This window comes from Micromys minutus (assembly GCF_963924665.1).
Source record: "Micromys minutus genome assembly, chromosome: 22".
NCBI lineage: Eukaryota > Metazoa > Chordata > Mammalia > Rodentia > Muridae > Micromys > Micromys minutus.
In genome coordinates this window covers 24,526,016-24,553,925 of record NC_137957.1, presented here as the reverse complement: position 1 = coordinate 24,553,925, position 27,910 = coordinate 24,526,016, and the positions used below count along the sequence as shown (strand labels likewise).

Sequence of the window (27,910 nt, the reverse complement as noted above, 5' to 3'; positions counted from 1 at the left end):
AAGAACATAGACTAGAAAGAGCCAGTATTTGAATCAGACTGGTTCTTTTAACATGGAGGCATATGGGCATGCAGAGACAGAGTAATGACATTTCTGATGTGAGCAGACCATGGACTAAGGGGAAAAAACCCAGAAATCAGGAGCATATGTCTAGTATCTAGAAACATGTATCCATAGCATTGAGATGATAATTATGTTGGAAAGGTGAGCTGTGCCAAGAGCAGGCAAGCAAGGCTTGCCAAATGAAGGAGTTGAAAATTCAGATGGAAGGAAATGGTAATGGCTACTGAATAAGGACCCCATATGCTCTAAGCTCAGCAACAAGAATATGTGGACAACACATGTTCAGCGGATTGTCTATGGATGTATAGAAAATGGCTGTAGGGGAATAGTGCAGTGGATTCTAATCCTTATATACAGATTAGAGCAGGATCACTGGGAACACAGAGACGTGAGGAGGCAGAGGATACAGCACTGTGGCTGACAGCCCGGCTGGAGAGCGTGGATGCAGAGAGGGAGGCTAACAGATGACGTCATGCTTCTGAGCTTTAGAGCAGAGGAACGTACACATCTGTGTTGTTGAAGAAATGAGAGTTTCTAACAGGCTGAATTCTAACCATGAATGAGACACACAGATGACGGGGACATCAAGCCTTCACAGGACTAAGATGACTGGATCTAAAGGAGAACTTTAAGAATTATTTATTTTATTTTGCATCTTTTCATGTATCATCCTTTTATAACTTGATTTATTGTCTATTCAAATCTATTTCTCAATTATCTACTGGGTTATAAAGATTTTTTTAAAAAATAAACTGTGAAAAAAATTCAAATCCTTGTCAGATCTATGTACTTTGGATATTCTGTCCTAGTATGATTTGTCTTCAGATCATTTGTGAAGAACTGCTCAGAAGAAATTAAAAAGGAATGAACTATTAGAAGAGGCAGCAGTGTGAACAGCAACAATCTCAAGCACGTTACACAAGTAGGAGAAACAAGATACACAGACCACACGGTGTTGTATGATTCCATGCTGACAAACCACGGAAGAAATTATAACCGATTTTTATGTTATAGATAATATATAATATAATAATACGAAACTATAATAAAAGGGAAGAAAGACCGACTAGTGTCTAAAGCATGGGATGCTCAGGCAGACATGATTGGAAAGGCACTAGGAACTTTCTTTTAAAGAGTGGTGACTGTACTATATGTAGGTGTGAAATATACAGAGGTGTGCATGTGTGGTGCAGGCAACTTAACTCTTTGCAAACCATTCTGAAATAGAATTAAGAAAAGCAAGAAGTTCAATGGAGATAGAAAGGCTAGGGATTACACCTTGAGTGTAAAAGACATGCAATCAATCAAATTATAAACCCTGGAAAGAGAAAAGAGTCACAGAGATAAAGGAATGCCTACAGTACATCTTTGGAGATAATTGGAGTCTACAATTAGAAGAGAAAGAAAGGAAAGGACGGTGTGTTCAGAAAGAATGGAACAGAGAGGCTAGTGCGGTGGTTCTCAATGTTCCAAATGCTTCTACCTTTAATACAGTTCTTTACAATGTGGTGACCCCAACCAGAAAATCATTTTCATTGCTACTTCCTTGTTCTAATTCTGCTACTGTTATGAATTGTCATATAAACAGCTGATCTGTAGTATATCTGATACGTGACCCTGTGGAGAAGATCTCCAAAGGGGCTGTGGCCCACAGGTTGAGAACCACTGAAATAGCAGCTCACTAGCCAACAGAGTATCAGTATAGGCAAGATACATGGGGCCGGCTGCCTTTATGTATGGTCCAACTGTTCCTGGCTGAGTGAATCTCAACTCATCCACATAGTGGCAAGGTATAGCTGTCCCTCGCTGAAGCTTTAATCAGCAGAATGGACTGAAAAACTGTCCACACACTTTTTGTCAGTGGGAGCACAGGTGAAGTCACATGATGTTCAGCTTTTAGAGCGACTATTAAGCTCAAGCCCTCACGAAGGTTCTTGGCTGTGCATCAGAAGCACCGGTGTTATAGCTTAAGACTACTTAATGCAAAATAGCAAAACAGATTCACCGCTGATGAGGACCTGGAAGGTAGCCAGTTAAATCGCATTAACACTGCATTAGCAGGAAGAGAAGTGGGTGGATGGCAGCAGCCCTGAAAGGTGAGGCGATGGGGAACGGTTCCAATCAGTGTGGGCAGGAGATGGCAGGCAAGGCCAGGCTGAAGCACCACTTCAGGTGATAACCACCGCTAGGGCGTTATCTGCAATGACAGCAGTACCGAGCGCTTTGTGTGCCTGCTGGAGGAGACTGAGAAACCTGAACAAGGTCACTGTAAACAGCCACTCACCGAAGCAAACCTCATCAAAGGGCTGGCTGCAGGAAAGGCCACTGCGACATTTGAGCTGTCCCTTGAATTCTCCCCATGAAAGCATAGGGAAAGGGGTGGTGTTACTCAGCGGCTGTCTTATCAAACAGGCTTATCTAGCTTCCTTGCTACCCCAATATAGCACATTAAAAAATAAAAACCTAAGAGATGAAATCAGTAGTAGATCCCAGATACTGACTTTAATAAAAGAATGTGTGGAGAGGACTATGTACCCCGAGGGCCAATTTAGGGGTGGCCTGATTATCAACTGCACCAGACTGATTACCACCAGGCTCAAAAGAATAAAAGAAGCAAGGGACATGTTCAGGTAGTACAGGCAAGCACGAAAAATTAACCAGAGCAGAGGGTAGTGGTGCTAAAGAAAGGTCAAGAATAGAGGCAGCAAAAGAGAAAAAGAGGGAGAAAAATGGTGAGATGGGCAAGTGGCTCTGGAAGGCTGCCCTCCTCTGTTCCAACATAAGGGTGAATGTCACCTTTCTTACTATGTTCTTCAAAGTTTTTTCCATAGGCTGCTTCTTCGAAGTCATTTTCTTGATGACTCAATGTAATTAATAGGCTGCTCTGAACTAAAGGGGAGTAAGAACTCTGCCTACCACGAGCCTGCTTTGTTCTGGGTCTGGAGGATCACAGGCAAAAAGAGCATCCAACCACGCAGATTGCACACTAGAAAGAGACAGAGACAGCTAAGTAACATATCAAAACGACAGGCGTATACAAGCATGGGTTCCTAGCAGAGCAAGAGCAGGTGAGGAATACATTATTGGGAGGTCTCAGGAGAGGGTATAGGAACACATTGAAATAGCACAGAACTCAGAAGGGTGAGAGGACCCAGAGGCAAGCAGTATTCTAGGCAGAGGAGACGGTTGGTGTGAGTGTGTAGATCTGGATGCAGAAAAAACACTGTAGATGGTAAACTAAAATGCAGGGGGAGCCTCTTCTGCTGGAGCAAACTGTGTGCATGGCTAATAGGAGCTGAATCGGAGCAGATGTGTATCTTCCACCTGCTCCTGTCCACAAGGCTGTAGGTGTCTGGCTAGGACACTGTGATTTACTGTAGAAGTCTTTCTGAAAATGGAGTGAAGACAGGATGGAGGTCCAACACATGGTAAAACGGTTTGTTTACTGTGACATGTGAAGCATCGTATATGGTAACATACCATATAAACAGATAATACAGAAGACACATTTTAAAATATACTCAGTGTTGCATTGCAAATATTACTTATAGGCCTTTGTAAATATTACCGCGTACTTGCTCACATTTATACAACTCTAGTGTTATTTGGCATGCATATTAAATTACTCGCCTAAGGACACACAATAATGATCCTAACAGATCCACTCACACTATGAACCAGCTTATGTCACAGTGTCATAGCAGAGCAAGCCACACCTTCTGACATGTCTGCCTACTCATATTGGTCCAGTATCTCAGTGATTAACAACACATCGACGTTTAGACCACAGAAATGTTCCAAAGATTTTAGAAAACACAATTGCAAAATTATGACAGGAATTGCTTTTTATTCACTACTATAGATTACTGTAGTTCTTTTACCTAAAAGAACCAGGCTAAGTCATTACAAAAATAAAATTATAATAAAATTTGACTTTCAAGGCATTGAGCCATTTAACTCTGTCAAGTAAAGGGATTATGGACAAGTATATATTGCACTCAGGTATTAGCATACTTCTCAGCCGCATATGTGTCTAGTATTTATAATTTATTATTTCTCTCTGTGTGTGTGTGTGTGTGTATGTGTGTTTGTGTGTGTATGTGTGTGTGTGATGAGCAGCTTTAAATATAAGATAAAAAGTAAGAGAGTGCAAATGGTTTCAGAATTTCTCCAGGGCAGCAGTTTCAATTAAAGTGTTCCTTGGTGAGAAAATCTTTAAGTGGCCCAATTTTTTCTTATTCTTTTCTTCAAAGCTATCTAAGCTCATTCAAAAGACAGACAGTGGAGGTGTTTGGGCTCAGAAGATACAGCATTTCCATCTCTTTATTATACTGTTCTCTTAAGTGAAAACCAAACAAAGAAAAATAAAACCAAGTGCTAAAATGTAATTGACCATTGGATCATTTTCTTGTGGCTTCTGGTCTAATTTCTTTATTGGATGCAACAGAAAGCATCCTAAACCTGATAGTCAGCCATGCAATAAGGGATCTATACAGTCTTAAGAGCAAGTAGAACAGCAGGTTCCCAGGTTTCGATATCCATAGCTTTCTTTATGAATTTGCATCTGTAGGCAAGCTTGGCTTAATGGCAACCTATGTTTTGTACCATAACAGATATGTGTTAAGGAAGTGACATTTAGAGCTATTTAAAAATATCTCAGTGTCCTTGTAAAGTACTCAAGCAAGGTAATTCTTGAGCTGAATTAAATATCAGACTGTGATGTTATTTACAGCCCTTATTTTCCTTCTATGGGCTTAATCTCATCTTTGAGATGCCAACGAAGTGTAACTAAATAAGCTCTGGGAACTTAGCGTGGATCTTAGTTTGCGGGCTTTCATAGCTTATGGTTCTGTGGCTTCACTCATGCGTTGGAAGTTTATAGAATCTCTCGACACTTGTTCATTTTAAAGGAGTGAATTTCTTGCGGGGGGATTTATCTGCATAATAGGATTCCTAAAGGAAACCACAAGGACATAAAAATCCTTCCTGACATGCAATCTTAGTGGCAAGTGGTTAACTTGCTGCGACCCAGACCTCTGAATGCTTACTGCTTATATCACACATTTGCTTAAATTCAGTGTTATCTCCAGCACTACAATTTGTAATGAATACTTTAAAATAGTTTTCTGTCTCACAAGATGAGCGGATAATATAAAATACTTACATGTATAATTTTAAAGTTCAATGAGATGTGTTAATTATAAAGGAGAAGACTCAGATTTACAATAAAATAATTTGTAATATTTTATAAAAATAATATAAAGAAATCTTCAGGTAATGACACTTTAAAACACAATGAAATAATTAGATGCCTGTAACTCCTTGAGGGGGGGTCACTGGACTTTAGACATTTAAAAGATTCTTTTTTAATCAGGAACAAAAATCAAAGATTAGATTTTAGACAAATATTATAATGAAAGCTAACCTGTTTTATATACATAAATTGTCCTAGGTTACATAGCTATAAAGTTTTCTTTTCTATGCATGTCCTTTTGGGATTTTGGAACTTTTGGGGATGCAGGTTTGTAGCAAGTACAGAAAGATAAGTAGGATCTTGCCAGGTCCCATCCCTGTACCCAAGTTTTAGCACATTAAAAATGGCCCCGCAAATATTCAGTTTCCTATAGGGGCAATAAACTGTTCTATGGACTATTGCTTTAGGCAAACCAGATCCACTTTAGATTGAAAATACATACATACATACATACATACATACATACATACATACATACAGACATACATACATACATATATACATACATACATACATACATACATACATACATACATACATACATATATTTCTACTATTTTTAAAATCAGAACTGAGTTAAAATGATCATCTAAGATGGTAGACTAAAGTGAAGGATGTTTTGTTGAATGAAAGTGCAGATGCCTCCCCTGTGCTTGTGATGACCTTGTGTGAGAAACCCTTAGTGCTGAGAGTCTCTGCCTCAATAGATCCCTTCATCACTGTTGTGATGAAGCCAGTATCACAAAGTCCTTAAGGTTGAGAATGCTCATCAGAGTTGAACCTTTCTTTCTTGCAGATTTTCCATTTTGCAGAAGTTAAGAATTTCACTTAATATTTTAGCCATGCTTCTCTAAAGTTTAAGAACGGAGTCAACAGATAGGAGAAGCTGACTCATGTAGCTTGTTCACTTACAGAGTGTGCTACTTTTGAGTGGTGTGAATGCATACTTTTGCATATCTGAGTAAAGGGAGACCATTTGAAAAACTGCAGTACCGAAGTGAATAACTATTCACTTATCAAGGTGGCTGATGCAGGATGAACACAAGTTATATTGAAATCACATTCCAGGCATTCAGTCATCTATAAGCCACAGTGTGACTGTCTCTGAGCGGGTGCACAGTTTATCACACATTTCCAGTCCTTGGCTGTAGTAAGCAATGGTGGAGGGGTTGTAAAACATCTGTGATGTTCTCATGAGGCCAAAGCTTAAAACTGGAAATGTCTCCTGACAACACCTCCACCCCTATGCTCTGCAGCCTGAATGAGTTCTTTGGACAACACTCTTGTCTACAAAAGCCTCAGAGTTCTTATTCATACAACGGGAACAGTAATTGTTCTTATTTGGCAGTTTTCACAAGCTTATTGGTGATTCAGATAATGCACAACACACCCGGGCGTGCTGAGTGCTCAATAAACATGGTGATCAGTATCGTAATTCCTGTTCTTCACACGCCATGGATCACTGTGCTCCTAAAGGGTCTCTTCATTTGTTTCTTGCTATTGACTTTGACATTAACGATCATGACAGCGACATACAGCAATGTCATATCTTCATTGTTCAGCCACGGGAGGGAAAGCAAGTTATCCAGCTTCACTTCCCTTGACTGATGCACACATACTTATATGATGCTATCGTTGCTAGTGATCATCTCCCTCCTGAGGTTTAAGTTCACCCTATCCAACGTGCTCCTATAGCTGGCCCTCTTCGTAGTTGCTGATGTCACATCAGCAGGAAGACTGTAAGAGTCGTTGAGTCTTGCTTTATCACATTTCTGTTTTCAGTGTTCACGGAATATTTTATTGGGCAAGGACCCTTGTGTTAAACAGATTTGAAGTTTATTTTCAGACTTCAGTCTCTGCAAATGTGGGATAAATACCATTGTACTTATTATAGTGTAAAGTTTTGAAAAATGATATCTACACAGTTGCTTCTAGCATAAATTGGTTTAGTCTTAAGCAAAACTTCATCCCACTTCTTCTTTTGAGAAAGAGATTATTTTTATAACTCCAAAGCAGTACTACAGAGATTCAAATCAACACTACCTCTTTGTCAGTTTCCATGAACAGGACTAAGATGTGTAAGTAACTATACCAGGGTCTTGGGAATTAACCTGTCACTAGGAAAGCAAGCAGAAGGTCCTATAGATAACTATGACAGGGGAGAGATTTAAATGAAGAGCTTTCAAGAGGGGAAGTCTCACATAGCCCTGCTTTTAAAATGAGGGACTTCTCCTCCTGATGGGGACAAGTTAGCTAGATGTTCAATGATAAACTATTCCATCAGGACCAGTGGGAGTCCAGCAAGAGATACATACCATCACGGGGGATGCACTAGCGGGCTTTGAGAGAGATTTCAGGGTGAGTGTTCATGGGCTTAAATTCAAGCAGAGAATTGATGGAGATGGAGCTCACTGTGGCCAGGACCACAGTAGGAGTTCTTATTGGAAGACTTCCCATAGCAGGTATGTAGAATAAAAATTTATAGAGCAAGTGGTGCGTGCGATCAAGGTGACACCAGGAAAATAGGGCTTCACTCTGAGCCATGAATGACAATGAAAAACTTGAGGATTAGCCTGCAGAGAATAAGGAGTGGGGAGAAAACTAAGAAGCATGGGGTGGGGTGGAGCCGGGAGTTGTCATACTAAGGAGTCTGGTAAGCGGTAGCAGGCAGATGTCTGACTTCATGAAACTCAACAATAACCCTCACAGTATCAAGATGTGCCCACCAAGGTTAAAGAAGACAATTTTAGCAGCATATGGGGATGGAAATCAGAGCAGAAGGCCCTGGATTGTCAAAAGGCAGGGTCCAGGTAATGCATTTTTAAATTCTGGTGGTGATGTGAAGGTAGATGATAGAAAAGTAGTTTGACCAGGGTAATTTTTAGGGGAAGAACATTTTAGACCATGAAACAAGCATGTTGGCATTCCTTTAGCACCTATGACATATATAACTTTGCCAAGCCGTTCCTGATATGTGACGTAGGCTAAAAGCAGGGCTGAGATAAAGCAAGGTCAACAGAAAAGTAAGAGGTTACATGAGGGGCCAAGCAAACCCTCCATCATCTTCCTTGAAACAGGTACCAGGGAAATAGGCTTAAAGCATATAATGCACATATATATTCAGCTGCAAAGTTTCTGAAATTTTCTCTGGGTAACTGACCTAAATAGAGGGCTTTTCCAAAATAGAAATGGAAATGTGTTAAAACAGCAGTGTGAATTTAATAATAGCTAACATTTCAAGTGTGGTTTCTTTGTGATAGACACCCTACTATACTTGGTACAAACCGATGCTTTTACCCACCAACCTAGTGACAAGAGCACTATTTAAGATCCTATCTTTGTAACAAGAGGGAATGGATGCATAAACAATTAATATGCCCAAGGTCACACAGACTGTGCTGTAGATATAGGATTTGGATTCGTGCAGCCTGTGCACATATATTGTGTCTATTTCTGAATCAAAGAGTTTATCCCCATCCATTTCTGCATCAATAGCACATTTATCCTTAGACCTCTTACTCCTATTCTGGACTGAGAGTGAGGATTTGGTTATTTTGCTGTACATAAGGAAAGGTACACTCTACTTCAAGAAGCTCATGAATATCAAAACCTTAATCATAGCTATTTGGATGACATGAGTTCATGCTTTACAAACCAACCGTGGCCTTAGTCACATTAAAATCAAAGTTGCAAAATAAAGAAGCATTCTGGGAAATCCTTGTCTGCTTCATTTAGATAAGAGTATGCAGAATGAACTGAAAGATAAAAATGCTCAGGGAATTTACCATTTTCTTCTCCTCTCGCTCTCCTTTTACGTGTGAGCCCCACGGTGTTATGGATGATATCATCAGGCAATTTGGTTCGAAAATGCTTCACACTGGACTGTGCAGATTACCTAACTAATGACATGCATCCTCCTTGTCACTGTGACACCCCTCTTCTTACAAGTGGGAATTTCAAGTGACAAACTAAAGCTGTTTGTTATCAATTTTGCAAGAACCACATCTGCTAGATAGCCACGAGTTAGTTCAGAGACCAAAATCGATTAATATTCTAATTTGTTACCTGTCATTAGCATCTTATTGTGTTATGCCAAGTCACAAGTGATAACTTTTGCACAGCACATGCCCCTGAAGAAACTTGAGTTTACGGACATATTTTATTTTGCTCATCATTGCTTCCCATCTGAAAAATCCCATTAGAAATTTCAATTACACAGGCAGAAAATGTTTCAGTGAATTAAAAGAAAAATATAGATTATTTCCTGCTAGATATTTTTAATAAAGCTGCATGACTGTATAAAAATACAATTTTTTTAAAAAAACTGATCTACTTAAAATATTTTAGATATTTACTTGTTTCATTTTATAATATCAAGGAAAACACCAGCAACATAATACTTTGCACAGGGCCTTAGGGGACCCTCTTGTTTCTAGCCTTGTGGGTGACAGGTTAAAAGCAAACATCTTTAGAGGAAGTCATGCTATCTGCCATCATTTTTAGCACCTAATGATGAGACAGGGACTAGGGAGTATCTTGGCAAGAAGAAAGAAAGCTAGCCAAGGCGAGCCAAACAAGGAACTCCATATGCAATCGATTATTTTTCTACTGATGAACAGGAAAAAATGTAGTGTCTGAATCTTCATGAGAAAGAAGCAGAGGACATCATCAAGATGGAAGTATTTTGCTTTGTAAAAGCGAATATCATTGGTAAGCACAAAAATGGAATTTTCACACATACAATGTAAAATTCGTGTTTTGATTTGTTAGCACCTCAAGGCTACAGAATGTAAGAGGGAATGTGTAAAATAGAAATTGAATTGATCTTCCTTCATTTCTTGGTCAAGTATACATTGGGAGCCTACTATGTACCTCTCAGCATGAACGATGTGACTGCTCACAAACCATGTATAACTTACTTTCCCTGCAGAACTTGTTTTGGAAAGAAAAGTAATATATCTACATATGTTAATACAGATGTACTAAGTAATATAGTGAGAAAGAGAGAAAGAACAAGGGACAGGGCATGCTGTCAACAATGGCTGAGTGAGTTAGAGGTACATGGATTGTAAATACTGTGCTTTGATGAACTCTAAGTAGGAGGATGCCATTGTACAAACATGAAAGTGAGGAGGACATGAGTTATGCTAACTGGGAGCACATTTCAGTTGGAAGACTATCAGACTTGCTTTGTGTCCCATACTCTTTATTCTTCCAGAGGAGATAGTTACACATGAGGCCGGACACGAGTCTGTTTCCTTCTTGTTTTCTCTGATAGTTTATGACACGTTTCTCTTATGGCAACTATTTTGATAATGTAGTCTTTAAGCCTGAGTTTAAATCTACAAAGCATACATATGCTTTATTTCTGGAATCTCTAACCTCAGAGTTATATAAAAAGCACTTTGACTTTCATAACGGTCCATTAGTTAGGCAATAGAGCCAAAGAGGAACTGTGATCTTGTTCTTTCTCAAGGGCTTGAGCTACTGGACCATCTCTCTCCTTCCATTTCTTCTCCAGTGGAGCTTCCGGCTGAGAATAGTAATTACCAACAACTCTGTTAGAGCAATCTTCAGAGGAAGCAGACTTTGTGAACAGTGTGGACATATGAATACATTTATAGTCTTTGAAGTGGCATGACAGGATCTTATGATACATGTTCATAATGCCATCTTTCACCTGGAATATTGCAATAGCTTGTTAATTTTCTTGGATTGGGTTCATCCAAGTTATCCTCAGGTCCCAATATACCACACGACATAGAAATTTAACTTCTGCTGGTCTTGTTCTAATTAAGGGCATACTTTAAAACCAATTTGAAGAGGCCAGCATCATGCTGGTTAGAAAGCCACAAAAAATAAATAAAAAGCTACTGGATGCCAATCACTATTCCTGGTTATTGTGTCCTGGGTTTTTCCTGAACAACCAAGTTCAGGAGCATGTAATAAAGGCCAGTCACCATGTAGGCTTGATTAATATCAGGAAAGAAAGAACAGCTCAATCTTTGTAAATTAATATATATATATATATATATATATATATATATAATAGGTCACATTAATAAGATAAAGGGTAAAGCAATATGATCATTTCAAAAGAAAAAGAATTTAAAAATAATTGAATATTCTTAAAAATGCTCAACAAATTAGATATAGAAGAATTATACTTCAATATGATAAAGGGTGTACATGACAGCCTCAGAGTTAATATTTAAAAATATTCCTTCTATAATTCAGAAAGCAAAGATGTACAATCATGAAACCTAGTATGGCAGGTCTTAACTAGAATAATAGAGCAAGCAAAAGAAATAGAAGGCATCCAAAGTGGGCAAGAGGAAAAGATTTTTCTTGTTTGCCCATGATATGATCATATAAAGAGACCCAGAGAGTCATTTCCAAACTTTTAGAAGTAATGGACTCAGTAGTTGAATGATCAAACATAAATGTACAAAGATCAGTATTATTTATATGTACTATGTTAAAGATAAACCAAGAGATCAACTCTTTGCCAATACTAAAAAAAGAAAAACATTTTACATTCACCTACACTGTTTATTTTATTTATCATTATTACTGTGTGTGAACATAATGTGTGTGTGCATGTGTGTGTGCACCCATGTTCACATACGCCATGGAGCACATGTAAAGGTCTAAGGACCTGGGCTAGGGGCTTGACCAGCAGTTGAGTGAAACGGTCAGAGGATACAAACTTTGATTTAGAGAGGAAAGTAAATTCAAGGGACTTGTTGCACGACATGTGCTGTAGTAATGTTGAGCTAAGACAGTGAATGTTGGATGTTGACAGTAAAAAATAGTTCTATGTGATGATACTTAGTAGGTCAATATACAGTACTCATAGCTGAAAGTACTGTTATTACACACAGTAAATATATGTGCAAATATACTTAAATAATTTGAAAAATTAAATACCACTGGTTAGACTTAGTGCCACATTTACTCTAATAAGCCTAGCCATAGGCTTTGTGTTTCCCACTGTCAAATAAAGAACTAAAAGCAGGTGAAAGCTTTTGAAATATTGACAAGTCAATAAAAGAAAGACAAGTTTTAAAAATATTAACAAAGGAAAGAGAATCAAACTTGTAATAGTGTGAAGGTATCATATATAACAACTTCATCAATAGAAATCTATACTTCATATAACACAACCTATAGGCATTACTATTATCAGAGATAAAGAAAATGAAGGAACAACCTATATCAAACCCAGCATATATAATTTCACTACAAACTGTGCCATTATTTATAAAACACAGATAAAAGAAAAAATCATATTTCATTTCTCAAATCACTTATCATTGGAGTACTACCATATAATACTATCTAGAATAATACCATTGAATTCGGCCGATTGATTTTCCAATGATTTTAATGACTGTTCAATCTTTTCTTTTTATTCAAGTGAAGGTAGTATACTCACATGGAATTTTATGCAGTTCATTCATAAACTTCTGCTTCAGCTTGGAAAAGGCATCTTCCTTCCCTTCCCCGGGACTGGCTGGCTCAGTGGCATTGTGTGGGATGAGGGTCGCAACAGTGGTGACAGGGGCGGCCAGGGCCTCAGGATGACTGGCACTCACCATTTTTGGTTCAAGTGAAACTGTAATGGGGAAGCAAAGAGAAAACCAATTCAGAATGAACACCATGCCTGACCCCATATCACAGGTGTACCCAAGTACACACTGCTCACACTACACCTGCTCACTGGGTAAGCAGGCTGTCATTAGCATATTACTTTATGTTGGCTCATGAAATATTTATGGAGCCACAGAGAGTGGAGAGCTCCTTCCGGGAAGGCTAGGACCAAATGTAGTTACTGACTAGCATTCTCTCCCGACAATACTAAGTAAGCCCTCAAACCTGTTAGCTATGTAGACAAGCCCCATTTTCCTGTGTAAATTTAATTTTAATGATATTTTTCCCAAAGTGTGTAGAAAAAGATTGTTGATGACAGCCACATTTTATACTCTAAGCATCTTGTATTATTTTAGAAGAAAAAAAAGCACAAATTATGGATATTAGTGTTGGAAATGTTGCTAAGTGATTGTATACATTCAAACTGCTAGTGACTTTTAAAATAACAGTATACAGTAGCATGATCCTGAAAGCCGAGGGCACAGTAAACGTTCTACAGCTAATGTTTCTTGAATCTCTTATCAAGGATAAGTTTTATCCCTAGTCATTTTTTGACCTTTACTGGAGGTGATACTCTGATCAATAATTTACTTGTTCTGCTAGGTGGTATTTTTAGGTCACTCTAAATGTGGCTTAGCTGACTCCATACATCAAGACACTGATAATGAAGCACGTCTGTCTGCTTAATTATTTAAATTCACCCTGCTTCATTATCTTATTTTCTTAAATTCACTCATTCAATCATTTTAAATGCTTATTTACCTTTGAACTAAAACCAACAATTCATTCTAAGGTTGTAAATGAAAACATTTTGGCTTTGAATTGTGAAGCCAGTAGTTTAGTCTTATTTTCCAGCCAAATGAATTTTGAAAACTTGCATGACTTCTCAATTTGATGCTTATGAAGTGGGAAGAAAGGAACTTGCTCTCTGTCTTACTCAGGGTGACTACTGCTGTGATCAAACCCTGACCAGAAGTAGCCTGGTGAGCAAAGTGTATATCTTACTTAGGCTTCCATATCAGAGCATATCCGTGGAAGAGGTCAGGGCAGGAACTCCAACTGGGTAGCAATCTGGAGGCAGGAAGTGATGTAGAGGCCATGGAGGCATACTGTTTACTGCCCTGTTCTTTATGGCTTGCTTTGCTTGCTGCCTTACAGCACCCAGGACTATCAGCCCAGGGGTGTCCCCACCTACAAAGGGCTAAACCCTCCCACATGAATCACTAGCGGAAAACGGCCTATTGCTTGCCTACAGTTGGATCTTACGGAGGCATTTTCTCAATTGAGGCTTCCTTCTTTCAGATGACTACGGCTTGTGCCAAGTGGACATAAAATCTAGCCATGACAATTGACTCTTTGTCAGCTTGAAACACCAATACAATACAAGCTAACGACAACCTTTTCTTTTTTGCTTATCTCTCAAATATCACATTAATAGTCATCCCAATATAAAACATATTCGAAATTTAAAACTCCCAGGTATTAATTTGGGATTTTTAAAATCAAATTTGCATATTTCAGAACTTTAATTTCTTTAAAATCCAAAGTCAATTTAAGAATCCAAAGTCTCTTTAAAAACTTCGTAGTCTCTCAGCTAAGGGTTCCCAAATCAAAATAAGTTAAATACTTCCTTTTTTTTTATTCCAAGAGGGAAGAACCAAGGCAGAGTTACAAGCCAGACAAAGAAAAATAAACTCTAATAGTGCAAATAACCCAGTGTCCAGTGTGTGACATTCCCTCCCAATCTTTTTGGTTCCTAAGCACTTGCCACAGCAGCCACAGTGAACCTTCATGGCTGAAGCCCCCTCTGCTTCTGTCTGCAAAATTCCCAGGTCTCCTACTGTAGCTGGGCTGCACTTTTGCCAAGAGCCTTTCTTGGGTGCTCTTCATAGTGCCCTGCCCCAATTTCTCTGAATAGACCCTACTATCCTGGGTTTTCCACTGCTACTGAGGTTAAATATTCACTTCCGGCTTCTCACAATGCCAGCCCTCAGCTGCTCTTCTTGACCCCTTCATGCCTTCAAACGCAGCATTAATTTGAAGACTCTTACCCATGACCCAGTTTTGACCAGAATGAGGTACAACCTAAGTCACCCCCGGAACTTATGTTCATTGACTCCAAGGAGACAATTGTCAGATTTCACCTGAACCATGCTTATCTCTTCATAATCATAGCTATCTGAGTTTTGTGAATGTGTCTGTTGTGTGCATGTTTTTTTCCTTCTTTCCTTCCTTCCTTCTTTTTCTCTCTCAGTTACCTATTTCCCTCTAAAGACAGAGAGAAAGAAGGCATGGAGTTGGATGTATGAGGATGTTGATATCATTAGGAAGAGATGAGGCAATATTGTATAAAAATGATTTCAATATATGGTAAAACAGTCATGTGGCTCTTCTGTGTGAGCCACATGCCCTACATGGATGTCTCCTGATCTAGGTCTCTTCAACTAGCCAAACATTACAGTACTATTTAAATACTCAGTACTGGTGTACTTATGATTTCCTTTTAAATCCATTTACTGGTGAATGAGAAACACATGTTATCTGAATAACAGGAAACAGATTGCATAATTTTATATGCACAGTCATTTAGCTTGGGAGAACAAAAAATTAGCATACTGAAAAAACTATTATTGGATATAGACATAAAGTCCTTGCTCAAAGATAAGATAGCCTGATCAATTCCTTCTTTATAATAAAAATCTGAAAATTAACAGGACATATTAACTTAGCTTTTTGGCTAAATATTAATAGGGAAGGTCAGCATACAAAGAGCCAGATAACTGTGAGGAAGGGCAGAAGTAGAATGTGCTCTATGGACCCAAAATAATAGAACATATCAAAAATAATGAAAGGGCTCATCCTCATTCTAGGAGTCACTGACAGAGAATTATTGCTGACATACATTCTAATATGAAGACATTTATAGGGACTTGGATATCAGAAATCATCTACCAGAGTCAAATAACTGTGGTAATTTATACAACAATAGTATTAGTCTTAACCTTGTCTTAAATAACGTCAAATTTGAAAGCACAAGGGACTATTAGTTGCTAAATATAAGCTATGAGACATTGTACAGACAGTGCACTGTTTGTAAATAAAGGGCTTTCATATTAAAGAGGTTGGAAAGATAGAGTCAATGTCAAACTTCTGGTAGAGTTTTTACCTTCTATGTTTTTATGGTCTCAATATCACATAAATCTGAGTTATTTTAAATTACAAAAACAATCTGTTAAAATTGATTGTTCTAATGAGGACTGAATCTGTGAGATTAGCATCCTAATGTTGGATTGAAAACACTTTCAAACACAAACTAAATCCCAAGGAAAGACAGTGAGGCAAATTTTTCAGCAAAAATTCACTAAATGACTATTGGCTGAAAAACAATGTAGACAAAATAATAAAGTCTCATAAAGGTTCATTTTCTTGTGGTATAAGCTGAGAGAAATCAGGATCATGGTTGTTATGACAACCTCCTTCTACTCTCTCATTTTTATCCTTTTAAGGAATTTAGTTATGTCTATCTCTAGATCTAAAACTTGGTATTTCTCAGATTATATAGTGAGATATCTTCTTATTCTGCATGATTTCAATAGAAATCATCATTCCCACCTCTATTTAAGTAATGCAATTTGTAATAAAAGTATGCAAAACTTCAAGGCCAAACAAAAAGGTAAAGAATTATAAAAAAGATTACCAAAGAAAGTATTAAAATTCATAGGACCCCCAAACTGTAATTATTTTTGGCCTGGTCATTGAAAGTAGTCTGGGAGACCTGAGGATATGGGTGTTCTTGTATTAGAAGAGGAGAAGAGAATGTAGGGACTTTTACTTCCCGAGTGTCCTCCATCTACCACAGAGGAGGCATAAAGCCAGTGTAGCTGCCAGATGCATCCTTCTTGGCCCCATTTCAACCCCCCAGGCTCACCGTTTCTTTCTATGATGCTCAGAGAGTGCCAGTTGCTGACAGACATAGTCAAATACTTCTTCCATTGAACTGGACCCAGCCAAGAGGATCTGTACTGTCAACCTCCCTCACCTGAAGGCCACTCCAACCCCACCACTAGTGACAAAGCCAGGTAAGGTTCCCAAGAAATATGATTGCATTCACTGTAAAAGAACTTGGAAAAATATTGAAAGACTGCCGCCATTCTCATCTGTATTCCTCCCTAGTCTGGGGATCCTTGGGCAGAAAGTGAAGCCTAGCAGCGTAAGTTTGCAGGCGTTTGAATGTCAGCCTCAAGATGCACCTTCTCTGTAATTTTCTTGGGAGACGGAAGGGGGAAGCAAGAGAATACAGGGCTATGTTATGGTAGGTAGTGGCTTGTTTCTGGTGACAGATACAATAAAAGGGTTAAACTGAAAGATGGAAAAATGCTGTAAGACATTGACACAAGTTACCATACAACATACAAAAACGAAATTAAAGTCCCATGTCAAAAAAGTATCATTTTTTTCGGTTTACTTACAAGCTGCCTCAATGTGTTTAAGGTGCTTGTATTTGCTATACTTTTCTCCTTTCCTCATTTTTATCTTAACTCTGATGTCTGTAAAGAAAGATACAGCTGACTCTACACCTGTAGGTGGTGAGCATGAGGCACAGGCAAGATACAAATCCCAGTGTCTGCCCGTGCGTAGCACCTTCTCGGTAAGGCTGCCCTTACTCAGGCTCTGATCATGAGAAAGGCCTATGCAGATGCCATATGGCCATAGTCATAGCAGACATAAGGAAGGATGAGGGTGTGTGTGTGTGTGTGTGTGTGTGTGTGTGTGTGTGTGTGTGCATGATGTGTGCACACATGCCATAGAATATGTACACAGAGGTCAGAGGGCAATGTGTGGATGGATCATTTATTTGGACTATGTGAGCCCCACAGATTGAACTCAGGATTTCAGGTTTGGGGGTTAGCACCTATAATCTGTCAAGGCATCTTTTAAAATTATTTTTAATTGAAAATAGATTTTTTTATGATCTATTCTGATGGTAATTTCTCCTCTCCAACTCCTCCTTCCAGATCCTCCCAACTTCCCACCCACCCAAATACACAGCCTTTTTTTCTTCTCATTAGAATACAAGATGCATATAAAGGAAAATAAAAATGCAAAGTGAAAAAATGGAGTTAGGCCAATAAGACTCTTATCTACATGTATAAGTTATGGAATGCCCTGTGTGTCCAGAGCTTATAGACAAGAACAAATATGTGTTTGCGCTGCAGAGCCAGACTTCCAAACACAGGTACCTTTCCCTTTCATAGGGGTTGCCTAAGGCCATCTAAACCCAGATGTTTGCATTATAATTTAGAATAGTAGCAAAATTACAGTTATGAAGTAGCAATAAAATAATTTATGGTTAGGGGACACCACACCATGAGGAATTGTATTAAAGGTTCGCAGCATTTGAAAGGTTGAGAACACCATACTACAGCAGTCCTCAGTGTTGTAATGGTGTTGAGGTAGTGAGGCCTTTAGGAGAAAACTGAATGATAGGGATTTCATGTTTACTACTGACTATTGTAGTTTCAAAAGGCTAAGCTCATTTCTATGTTCCCACACCACTATAATGTGACTCTTTCAGATACCTTTGAATTCCTGTAGAAATCATCCTTAAAGGCTAACACCACACTTAGGGTTATCTGTATATCTGCATCATGGAATCCAAGAAGCACAGCAAGAAATAAAACTGAATGTATGCGTTCCCTAGGCTTGTTAGTTCCCAGAACAATTTAGATACAGAACTGGCAAATTTTGTTACTAAGTCCCTAACTGTTGTATGTGGAAACCTGCTATCTGACAATACTGAATGATGTGGGGCTCCTCTTACATAGCTTTAAAAAAATGCTGAGTGACACATTGCACACTAAACAGATACATTCTTTTGCAGTATATATTCTCACACTTTCCTGTGTCTGAGGTGGGAGTTTTCTCAGATTTTATGGCCCCCACTGTCACTTTCTGCAAGGGTAAGCTGCTGTTTGCCCGGGGAGGCTCAAGACAGTTGTTATTCTCAGCAATGGTCCCTCTCACTAATCATTTCAGGGGATCTAAGCAAAGGTAAATGAATCCTGTTCACTGTCTGAAGCCTGTGTGTGTCAGCATGTGCTACAAACACTAGCAGAATGAGACTCAAGCAGGTTGAAATGTTTCAGAGGCCATATTTATTAAAATGCTTTATCCTGGCACTCTTTTATAAAAGATAAATATATTGCAATAATTATAGACTTACCAGAAATTTTAAGAAAGTACAAAAACCCCATGTCCCCTTTATTAAGTTTCTCCTAGATCTCCTACAACTGTAGAGCTTCAAAACCAGCGTCATGAGAGTGGCACATTATTCGCTGCCACTAGATCTTAAATGAAATAGCTTTTATGTATATAAACCTATAAAATATTAGCACAGGAATTGTTTTATGTACTAAACAGGAGAAGCAGGATACAGAACCACTTCATCAGCCCAAATGTACTCTTATGCCATAATGTAATGTATAACAGTAACACATATAGTAAACACTATGCAGTCCTGAACCCTGGAAATCATTTGTCATTTCTCTCCATAATCCTGACATTTCAATAATGCTATAGAAATGCAACTGTAAAGCAAGTAACCTTTGAAATTACCCACCCCCCGACTTACTATGATATATCCCACAGCCCATCTAAGTTGACTGTATTAGTGGCCTGTCCTTTTTTTTTAACCACAGAATAACATTCCAGGGTAGAAATCATTTATTTACCCTTTCTGGAATATATGGGTTGTTTGTAATCTGAGGCTATCTCAAATAAAAATTTGTAAAGGTTTTGGTGCCCCGACAGTACAACTGCTGGGTTGTATATTAAGTATATATTTAACTTTATCACTGATTTCCAAATTCTTCTGTAGAGTATTTCACATCCTTGCCACTGCTGGAAGAGAAATATAGTTCATACCCTTAATAGTATTTGTATGGTATTTTTCACTATAAAGTCTTTCAATCTTGTCGACTACATGCTACAAGCCACATCACACTCTAGTTTTAATTTGCAATCGTCAACGACTTAAGAAGTTCAGAATAATTTCATCACATTACCTACCATCTATACATGTTCTTTGTTGAAAATGTGAATTTACGTTTTCTCGTTTCCTTCTCGATTGTTTCATTTTTGAGTTTTCATCATATACTATTTTCCCATAGTTACTGAGGAATGCAAGTAAATTCTTGTGTTACTGTTTTTCTTCTTCTTTTTAAAACAAAATAAGTTGTTTTAATTTTGGTAAAGTCCAGTATATCTACTTTGTTTTCTTTTGGATTATGCATTTGAGATTAAACTTAAAAAAAAAAGCAAAACTTTAAAGTTAAAACTTAAAAACTTGAAGTTGTCTCCTAAAGTTTTTTCTTATATGCTTTTTTTCCCCAGAAGGTTTCCCATTTTACTTTAAATTCACAAAACATTTTGGGGTACAGTTAGAATTTATTTTGTTGGCCAGCAGAGGTTCAATTGGCCAAAGTGTATATGCCCTTTCTTTCTTGGATCACCTTTGTACTTTGTCAAAATTAATTAAAATTAATTAGTTTATGCCAAATATTTACATCTGCCTATTTTTGTTCTCTTGCTTTATTCTGGGGAAGACAGCTCTTCCATAAGGTCTTCCTTTTCTTGTTGCAACTCCTGCAACTGCTGCTGGTTTTGCTCTAGCCTGTCCTCCAACCACTGTAGGAGAGGTCCACAGATCTCAGACATTTGACTGCACATATGCTTGGTGAATACTGAGCCATTATGAATCTTAGTTACCGAGTCTAGATGTGTAAGGCCATGAATCCTCTTATATGCATCTTGTTCTTCCTGACATAGGATCCCTGGCAGCTCTACTGCTGACCTGAGGCATACTTTGCTAATGGTGGTATGAGGTACAATATGGATTGGGATTTCAAGTCTCTCAAACTCCGAATTCTTTGATGCTTGTACAGACTGGAAACAAGTATAGAGTACGCGACCAATCTTTGTGGGTTTGTCTTCTATGAAACATGCAAAAATCAGTCCTACAAAGCTCTGATCCATCATCTGGTACATAGCTTGCGTCCGGACATCCACATGAGAAGGCCAAACAGTTATATGAGGGTGGGAATGGTACCAGCCAACAACTCTCATGGGACGACCTGTCTGCTCAGCTAACCTTTCTGCCTCTATTGAGGCTGCAGACAGTTGCTCCGGAGAAATTTCTACTCGGTCGTTTGTCTTGTCAGAACGTCGCAAGATAATAACAGAATGGATATGAACAATTCTGACGGCATCCATCTTTTCCGCAACTGTGTACATTTCAGGCCCAGCATGCGCAAGCTTGGAGTCACTCATCCCGTGATCACTCAACTGCCCTATACACAGACCCATCACCTCCTCCTTCTCTGTGCTCAGAGCGTGACTGAGGCAGACCAGGAAAGCGTCCGACTCCAGGTGAACCGCTTGCACCGGCAGCATCGTCCGCACCGCCATCTTGATCAGGCTCCACTCAAGTAGGCTTTGGGCCCACTGTAGACAGCCCAACCACGGGGCTCAGAGGCAGCCTTCCCAGAAGGCCATGTGGGTCTCCACTGGGGTGGAGCCTGAGGCACAGGGGAGTGGCTGGGTGCCACAGGGGGCGGAGCTTAGGGTACAGGGGGTGGAGCTTACCTAGCCACACCTGGGAGATTATTTTTCCCCTTTACTGGGTTAACAAGAGAGCCACAAAGTTAAACATATCTAAAGAAATGAGATCTTCTGATAAACATACAGTTCAACACTACGATTTATTTTGGCATAACTTACTTTGCAGTCATTTCTGGCAAGGGACTATAAAATGATAGTGAATTTTATAGTTAGTAGTTTCTTAGAGCCAAATCTTGAGATGAAAAATGAGCATTATTTATACATATTATGAGGTGATTAAACTTTATAGAAATGTAAACAAGCGTAGTTTCTCATTCCTTCAATTATATTTAGTAATTTTCATCAGCATAAATTTTATAGGTATTGGTTTAAATAAAAATTCTATTCATCGCTACGTTAGTTTTTCTCTCAGATAAATAGAACAAAGATTGAAATAATAGAAATAAATCAAATATCCAAGCCAAAAATGAAACATTCAGTTATTACAATAATGACAAAAAGATCAAGAAATCTTTTATAAACCAGAAAAGTGCCCTACACTAAGGACATAACTCTCTGAAACCATGGGACATTAGAGCTGCTTCTAAAAGCATATGATAATGAATTCATAAAATTAACAATGATAATTTTGAACCCATTTCTATTTTAAGAAAATATTTTATTACTACAGCTACAAAAAAACCACACTTGTTTTTAAATTGCCAGTTCACACTGGAGGACATTTATGCTTTTTAATGGGTCTCCCAAGATTTCAGCTAGACAAGGTTACAGTCAAAAAGGGATAAAATTTCAAACGTATTAGACTTCAAGTATGTTGTGTAGTTTCATAAAAAGGACAAAGTTAAAACATTTCCTCCCTCCCTCCCTCCCTCCCTCCCTCCTTCCCTCCTTCTCTTCCTCCCTCTCTTCCTTTTGCTTTCTTTCCTTATATTTCATAGCAAAGATGATTAAGAACACACCAGAGGGAAACAAAAACAACATAAATTTGTGTTTACATCATTGTTGGCGTTGGCTGTGATTTTATTTTATTTCTTTTTGTGTTGTTGCTCAGCATTTCTTTTGGAGTTGACATCTTCCATCAATTTTATATGCTCTAAAGCACAATATTAATTGAAGCCACTCCTTCACTTTTGCATGGGAGAAAAAAAATTAGGTGCATCAACAGTTTCTGAAAAAGCACGGGTTAGTTGGTTCAAGCCAATTGGCTCTCAAAACGCTGTCTATAGAAACTACAGATAAATGGCTTGGAATTCTCATTCTCCTTTGCTTTGTTGGAGCTCCACTGTGAACGCTCACTTGTTTCTGAGCTGCAGGCACTTGAGAGAAAAATCTAAGCTTCTTGCACAAAGCCCCCTTTCATCACACTGTTCAGATTGTCACTGTTTTGCCACACAGTGAAGCAAAGCTTAAAAATCAATCCATAGCTCCAATTGTGGTAACTACAATGGCTGGAAAAATGCTCGTATGGTCTTCCAGCTTGAGATAGCATATTAGCAAGCAAAGGTATGCAATACTTACTAAGGTGTGACATTCAGGTATTTTAAAAAGAATACTGAACATATAAATGGACCTGGTATTTACAAACTTCATTAATCAGAAGTTGTCATTTATGTGTTAAGGATGAGAAGACTTGCAAAAAGCTGCAGAACAACAAAATGGCAGAGGTAAGGTTTGCACTGAACTGGGCTAGTTTCAGAGGCCCTGAAATTTTCTTACTAGTAAGTAAATAAATGTTGACTGACTGAATAAATTGTGTACCTATAATATGTCCAATATGATACGATGTGCTTTGAATAAGTCTCACCCTGCTTTAAATAAAATGGAATAAATGACTTTCATACCTGTTGAGAAAGAAAAGTTCCTATTCAGAGTTATTGCCTAGAGAAATTATTGAGGGAGATTGTACAGAGAAGACTCCTCACACAGAAAACTGCTGACAATGCCACAAGGAAACCACACGCTCAGCACTGCTTAAGTCTGTATACTAAATATCTCAGCCATAAATTATGAAAGGTAGTAATTTTGCTTCCTTCTTACCTAATTCTACCTTTTGTTATGTGTCCGTGGATTTCTGTGAGCATAAAACATAAACAGTATCTACAATCTACAAAACAACCCATTCCTTCCCTATAATTTAAAACAATCACATTGTTTTGTTATTTCTGGATAACTGAGGTCCTCACAGGCAAATTTTCTTAGTCTTGATAGCCTGGTTCATTTTACCAATGGTTACTTGACACAATTTGACCATGTTGTGATATAAAAGGAAGTTTCCTGGTTTTGTTTTTGTTTTCTGAGAACATTTTTATCTAACTTTAATAGTGAAGATATTCACATAAATCAACACCTTCTCTATTGTTTGGTACTATAGTTACTTTGGGACCTGGAACTGTTGGGACTGTGAGAGAAACCAGTTGGCAGTAACCGCAACCTTAACCGGGATGATGAGTTGTCTCGGTAACCACTTCTTACCATGGGACTGGCAAAAAAGTAGGCAACCAAGTTCCTCGAGGCTCAGCCTAGTTTCTGTGCCACTTTCTATTTCTTGCAAGCAGGAGGCAGTACAAACACTCCATAATCCAGTCCCCACCATAGCAATACAAGCACCTGCTCTTGTGTTTGTTTTTCTACCTTTTCCCCCAAGGTAACGTTTTTTATTGGTCACTGGGAGTTTCACACAATGTGCTCTAATCACATCCACTTCTCTGTCTTCTCAGGTTCACCGGCCTCCCTTGTGGCCTCCTCAAAGTAAAGAAGAAGAAAAAAGGATCAAGTTCGTGTTGCTCATATAAGCCATTGTAGGACAGTGGGCAGTGAAGGGGTACCCTGATATCCGGTTGAGATAAGTTGAAGCCCTGGGGACCCTAAGGGATGGCAGGTTGCTTCCTAGTCTCCCAGGAGATCAGGCCCTTCTCAAATAGCTACAGCTCCCCCACAGTTTCCCGTAGAGAGGTTTGAGTCCTGTAGGTCATGCCGTAAGTCCCTCCTGAGAAGGTTAGGATATGACCACACAGAAGGAGGCTCCTACCCCCAAGTATGTAGATGAGGCGTTCCCAAGCTCTCAGGCCAAGCCAATAAGAAGCACCAGCTGCCAGACCCTGACCCATCCCAAAACCTATCCAGACGGATTAAAGGTGTGCAGGAATTACTCCATCATCTGAGAGCTTCTGTCATAAGAGCTATAACACCTCCACTTGGAAAGAGATCTGCTTTCCTGAAATTGCTGCTCGCCAGAAGCTCCCCTGCACCCCTGCCCCGCCCCCACCCCACCCCCAGTCTCCCGCTGGCTCAGCCAGGCCCAACCTCCTGTGGTAGAAGCTGAAATAGAGGCGGGGCAGCACAAGCTGCAGGTGGCAAAACCATATACCCAAAGAGTGCTTCATCCCACCACAGAGACATTTCCAACCGTGTTCATTACTGTTCTGTTCATAACAGCTAGAATCTGGGAAGAACCCAGATGAATGAACAACCAATGAATGGATAAAGAAAATGTGATATATTTTAACAATGAAATATTATTCAGTTGTTAAAAGTGAAATCATAAAATTCACAGGTAAACAGGTGGAACTACAAAAAAAAATCATCCTGAATGTGGTAACCTAGATATAGAAATATAAATGTGATATATTTGCTTGTGTGTGGCTATTAGCTGTTAGGTTAATAACCCACAATCCATAGAACCACAGAGGATAAATATAGAATAAGGGACTGGGCAGGGGGCAGATAGATTTTCTTATGAAGAGGAAGTATAATAAATAATTATGGATGGATATGAGTGGTTTGAACATGAGGATCAAACAAGAAGGGGAAGGGAGGAGAGGGAATGAAAGTGGAGGGAGAAGGGGCAAAGGGATAGAATATGGGGAAGTAGCTAAAATTATGAGCCAATTGATGGGTTGTATAGAAACATAATACAGTAGAAATCTCTCTAAATATATGCAGATAAGAAGGTGATATACATGAATTTACCAAATAACAGGGGAGAAAGAGCCCAAATTGGACATCTCTTGTCACCAAATGAAGTTTCCAGTACTGGGATTGTGTTAAATCTAATTGTGTTGTCAGTCAAAGGAGTCCCATGGGGTAAACTCAAAACAATCCAGGTGGTTGTCAAGGCTATTGATTGGTATTCACAAACTGATGACAAGGTCCCCTAGCTGAAGACAACACACTGATAATGGAGAAATCAAATTGGTGCCTACAGAGTGCCTCCACCCTCTGCATGTCTTCGGCATAGGAAAGAACTCTACCAAAGGTGAAACTTTACCACCAACCAGCCACAAAGGCTTTAATTCAATATGGTATCCTGCCTACAACAAAGCGTGTGGAAGTAACCATACAATGTTTGATTTGAGTTGAGGTCCCTCCCAGAGATGGAACTCATATCTATCATGGCCTGGTGACCAAGAACTAGAGACTAGATAGCCCAAAGATACAGGATAAAACCAACTACTACTGTATGAAAAAGAAGAAGAAGAAGAAGAAGAAGAAGAAGAAGAAGAAGAAGAAGAAGAAGAAGAAGAAGAAGAAGAAGAAGAAGAAAAAGAAAAAGAAGAAGAGCAATAAAACTACTCCCAATGACATAGGATATACTCAGATCAGCTGTCATTAAAGAAGTTTCCTCGGGCAGCAACTGGGAACAATTACAGAGACTCACCATCAGACATTGTACAGAATGTGAGCAACCTTGGAACAATCAGCCCTAAATATGATGTGTCCATCAAATTTCTCCTCTCCGCCTTCAAGATAAGGTAGAAAGATTGTTGGAGCCAAAGTAGATGGTGAATACCAGGGTAAACAGGACCTCTAAATCAACATAATTTAGAGCTCATATGAACTCACAGATGGGATGACCTCTGGAGGGAGGGGTAGGTGGGTAGGAACTGGGAGGAGCTAAGGGAGGAGAAACCATAATTAGGGTATAATATGTGAGAAAATGTCCATTTTAAATAAAAAGAAAAGAAGGAATGAATTTTGTGTGCAATATAATTAAATCATGATCTCACACTGAAGTAATATTCTGGAGAAATGGTGACTGATAAAAAAAAACTGATTGTGGTTTCTCAATTTGTGTTTTCATTAGGACAATGGCTTTTGCCATATGGAGCACTCAGCAAGCAGGATGGGTACATCACTGTTTGTATTGCAATTCGTCAAAGAATGGATTTAGAAAGAAATGGTTTCTGTTTGAAGAGTGCTGTCCCCACACTAACTCCTCACCACTGCAAACTGGCAGCCAGGTTAGCTGGTAAAAGAACCATAAGGAAGGAAGGTGCCTTTGCACCTCGGAGTTATTGGCATCGATGTTATCAATATGAACTTATTCTGGAGGTAGTTTGCTCGTCTCTTTAGGCAACTTTTCTATACGTATTTATCAGAAAATTGATGTTAGAACCTTTATGTGAAGATAAAAGGAGCATCTAAACATTAAGGGTGACAAGTATCTACTTTGAGTAAGTGATAACTTAGAAAATTTTTTTAAATGTGATAATGCTTCAGATTTAAATATTCACAAGTGGGCACCATCTCTAGCTAACAAAAGCAACAGGTATAGTACGGAATCTGTGGCGTTTTATGTTAGAGAAACCAAGGTTGCTGATTCATCAAACTTCAAGTTGGTGCCGTTAGTCAGAATCCAAACTGTGATATGTAAGTGACATTTCCATGAATTCAAGAAAAGATTCATGACAGGCAATGGTGCATATGCCTTTAATCTCAGCACTTGGGAGGCAGAGGCAGGTGGATATCTATGAGTTTGAGGCTAGCCTGGTCTACAATATTTTTCTTCTACACCACTGATAATGCATGTAGCTGAACCTACTTTAATAGCCAGTTGCCTAAGGAAACATTTCTGAGTAAAGGTATACCATTGCAAAGTCGTAACTTCATAGGATAGTATAGACAAATGAACATTTGTATTATGATAAAAATATGCTGATAGCATGAATAAAATATGAGTGTTGATTTTAATCAGCTAAAAATCACCTTGCATTATAGGAGGCGAAATGTGACTGAATTAAGAGGGAGGACTCAATAAAATCCTACTTGTTTATCTGTGATATGACTTATAGGAACCACTTAGGAGATTTTGCAATCAAAGACAAAAATCAAGGATGGTTTTACAAAAATGACTAAAACCTTTGTCAAAGTTTCATGCTCTGACACACACATACATACACACACACACAAAGAGAGAGAGAGAGAGAGAGAGAGAGAGACAGAGACAGAGACAGAGACAGAGACAGAGAGACACAGAGAGAGACACAGAGAGAGACAGAGAGAGAAACAGAGAGAGACAGAGAGAGAGAGAGAAACAGAGAG

At 38.8% G+C, this 27,910-nt stretch overlaps 2 protein-coding genes across 3 annotated transcripts in view; both read right to left on the bottom strand.

Annotated features, from left to right (window-relative positions):
- The window catches only part of SYT1 (synaptotagmin 1), a gene marked incomplete at both ends in the record, with an annotated part of 183,956 nt that extends 171,038 nt beyond the window's left edge, over positions 1 to 12,918 (bottom strand). For both annotated transcript variants that reach the window (XM_080934966.1, XM_080934967.1), the window contains one exon: positions 12,756 to 12,918. In XM_080934966.1, coding sequence (XP_080791092.1) covers positions 12,756 to 12,918 — 163 coding nt within the window. The remainder of the gene's footprint in view (positions 1 to 12,755) is intronic.
- A 7,642-nt stretch (positions 12,919 to 20,560) lies between these two features.
- LOC308434622 (lys-63-specific deubiquitinase BRCC36-like) lies at positions 20,561 to 21,436 on the bottom strand (the record flags this gene model as incomplete). The annotated part of the gene is made up of 1 exon (XM_080934968.1): positions 20,561 to 21,436. One exon carries the CDS (start codon positions 21,434 to 21,436, stop codon positions 20,561 to 20,563), a length of 876 nt encoding a protein of 291 aa, XP_080791094.1.
- Positions 21,437 to 27,910: the final 6,474 nt, after the last annotated feature.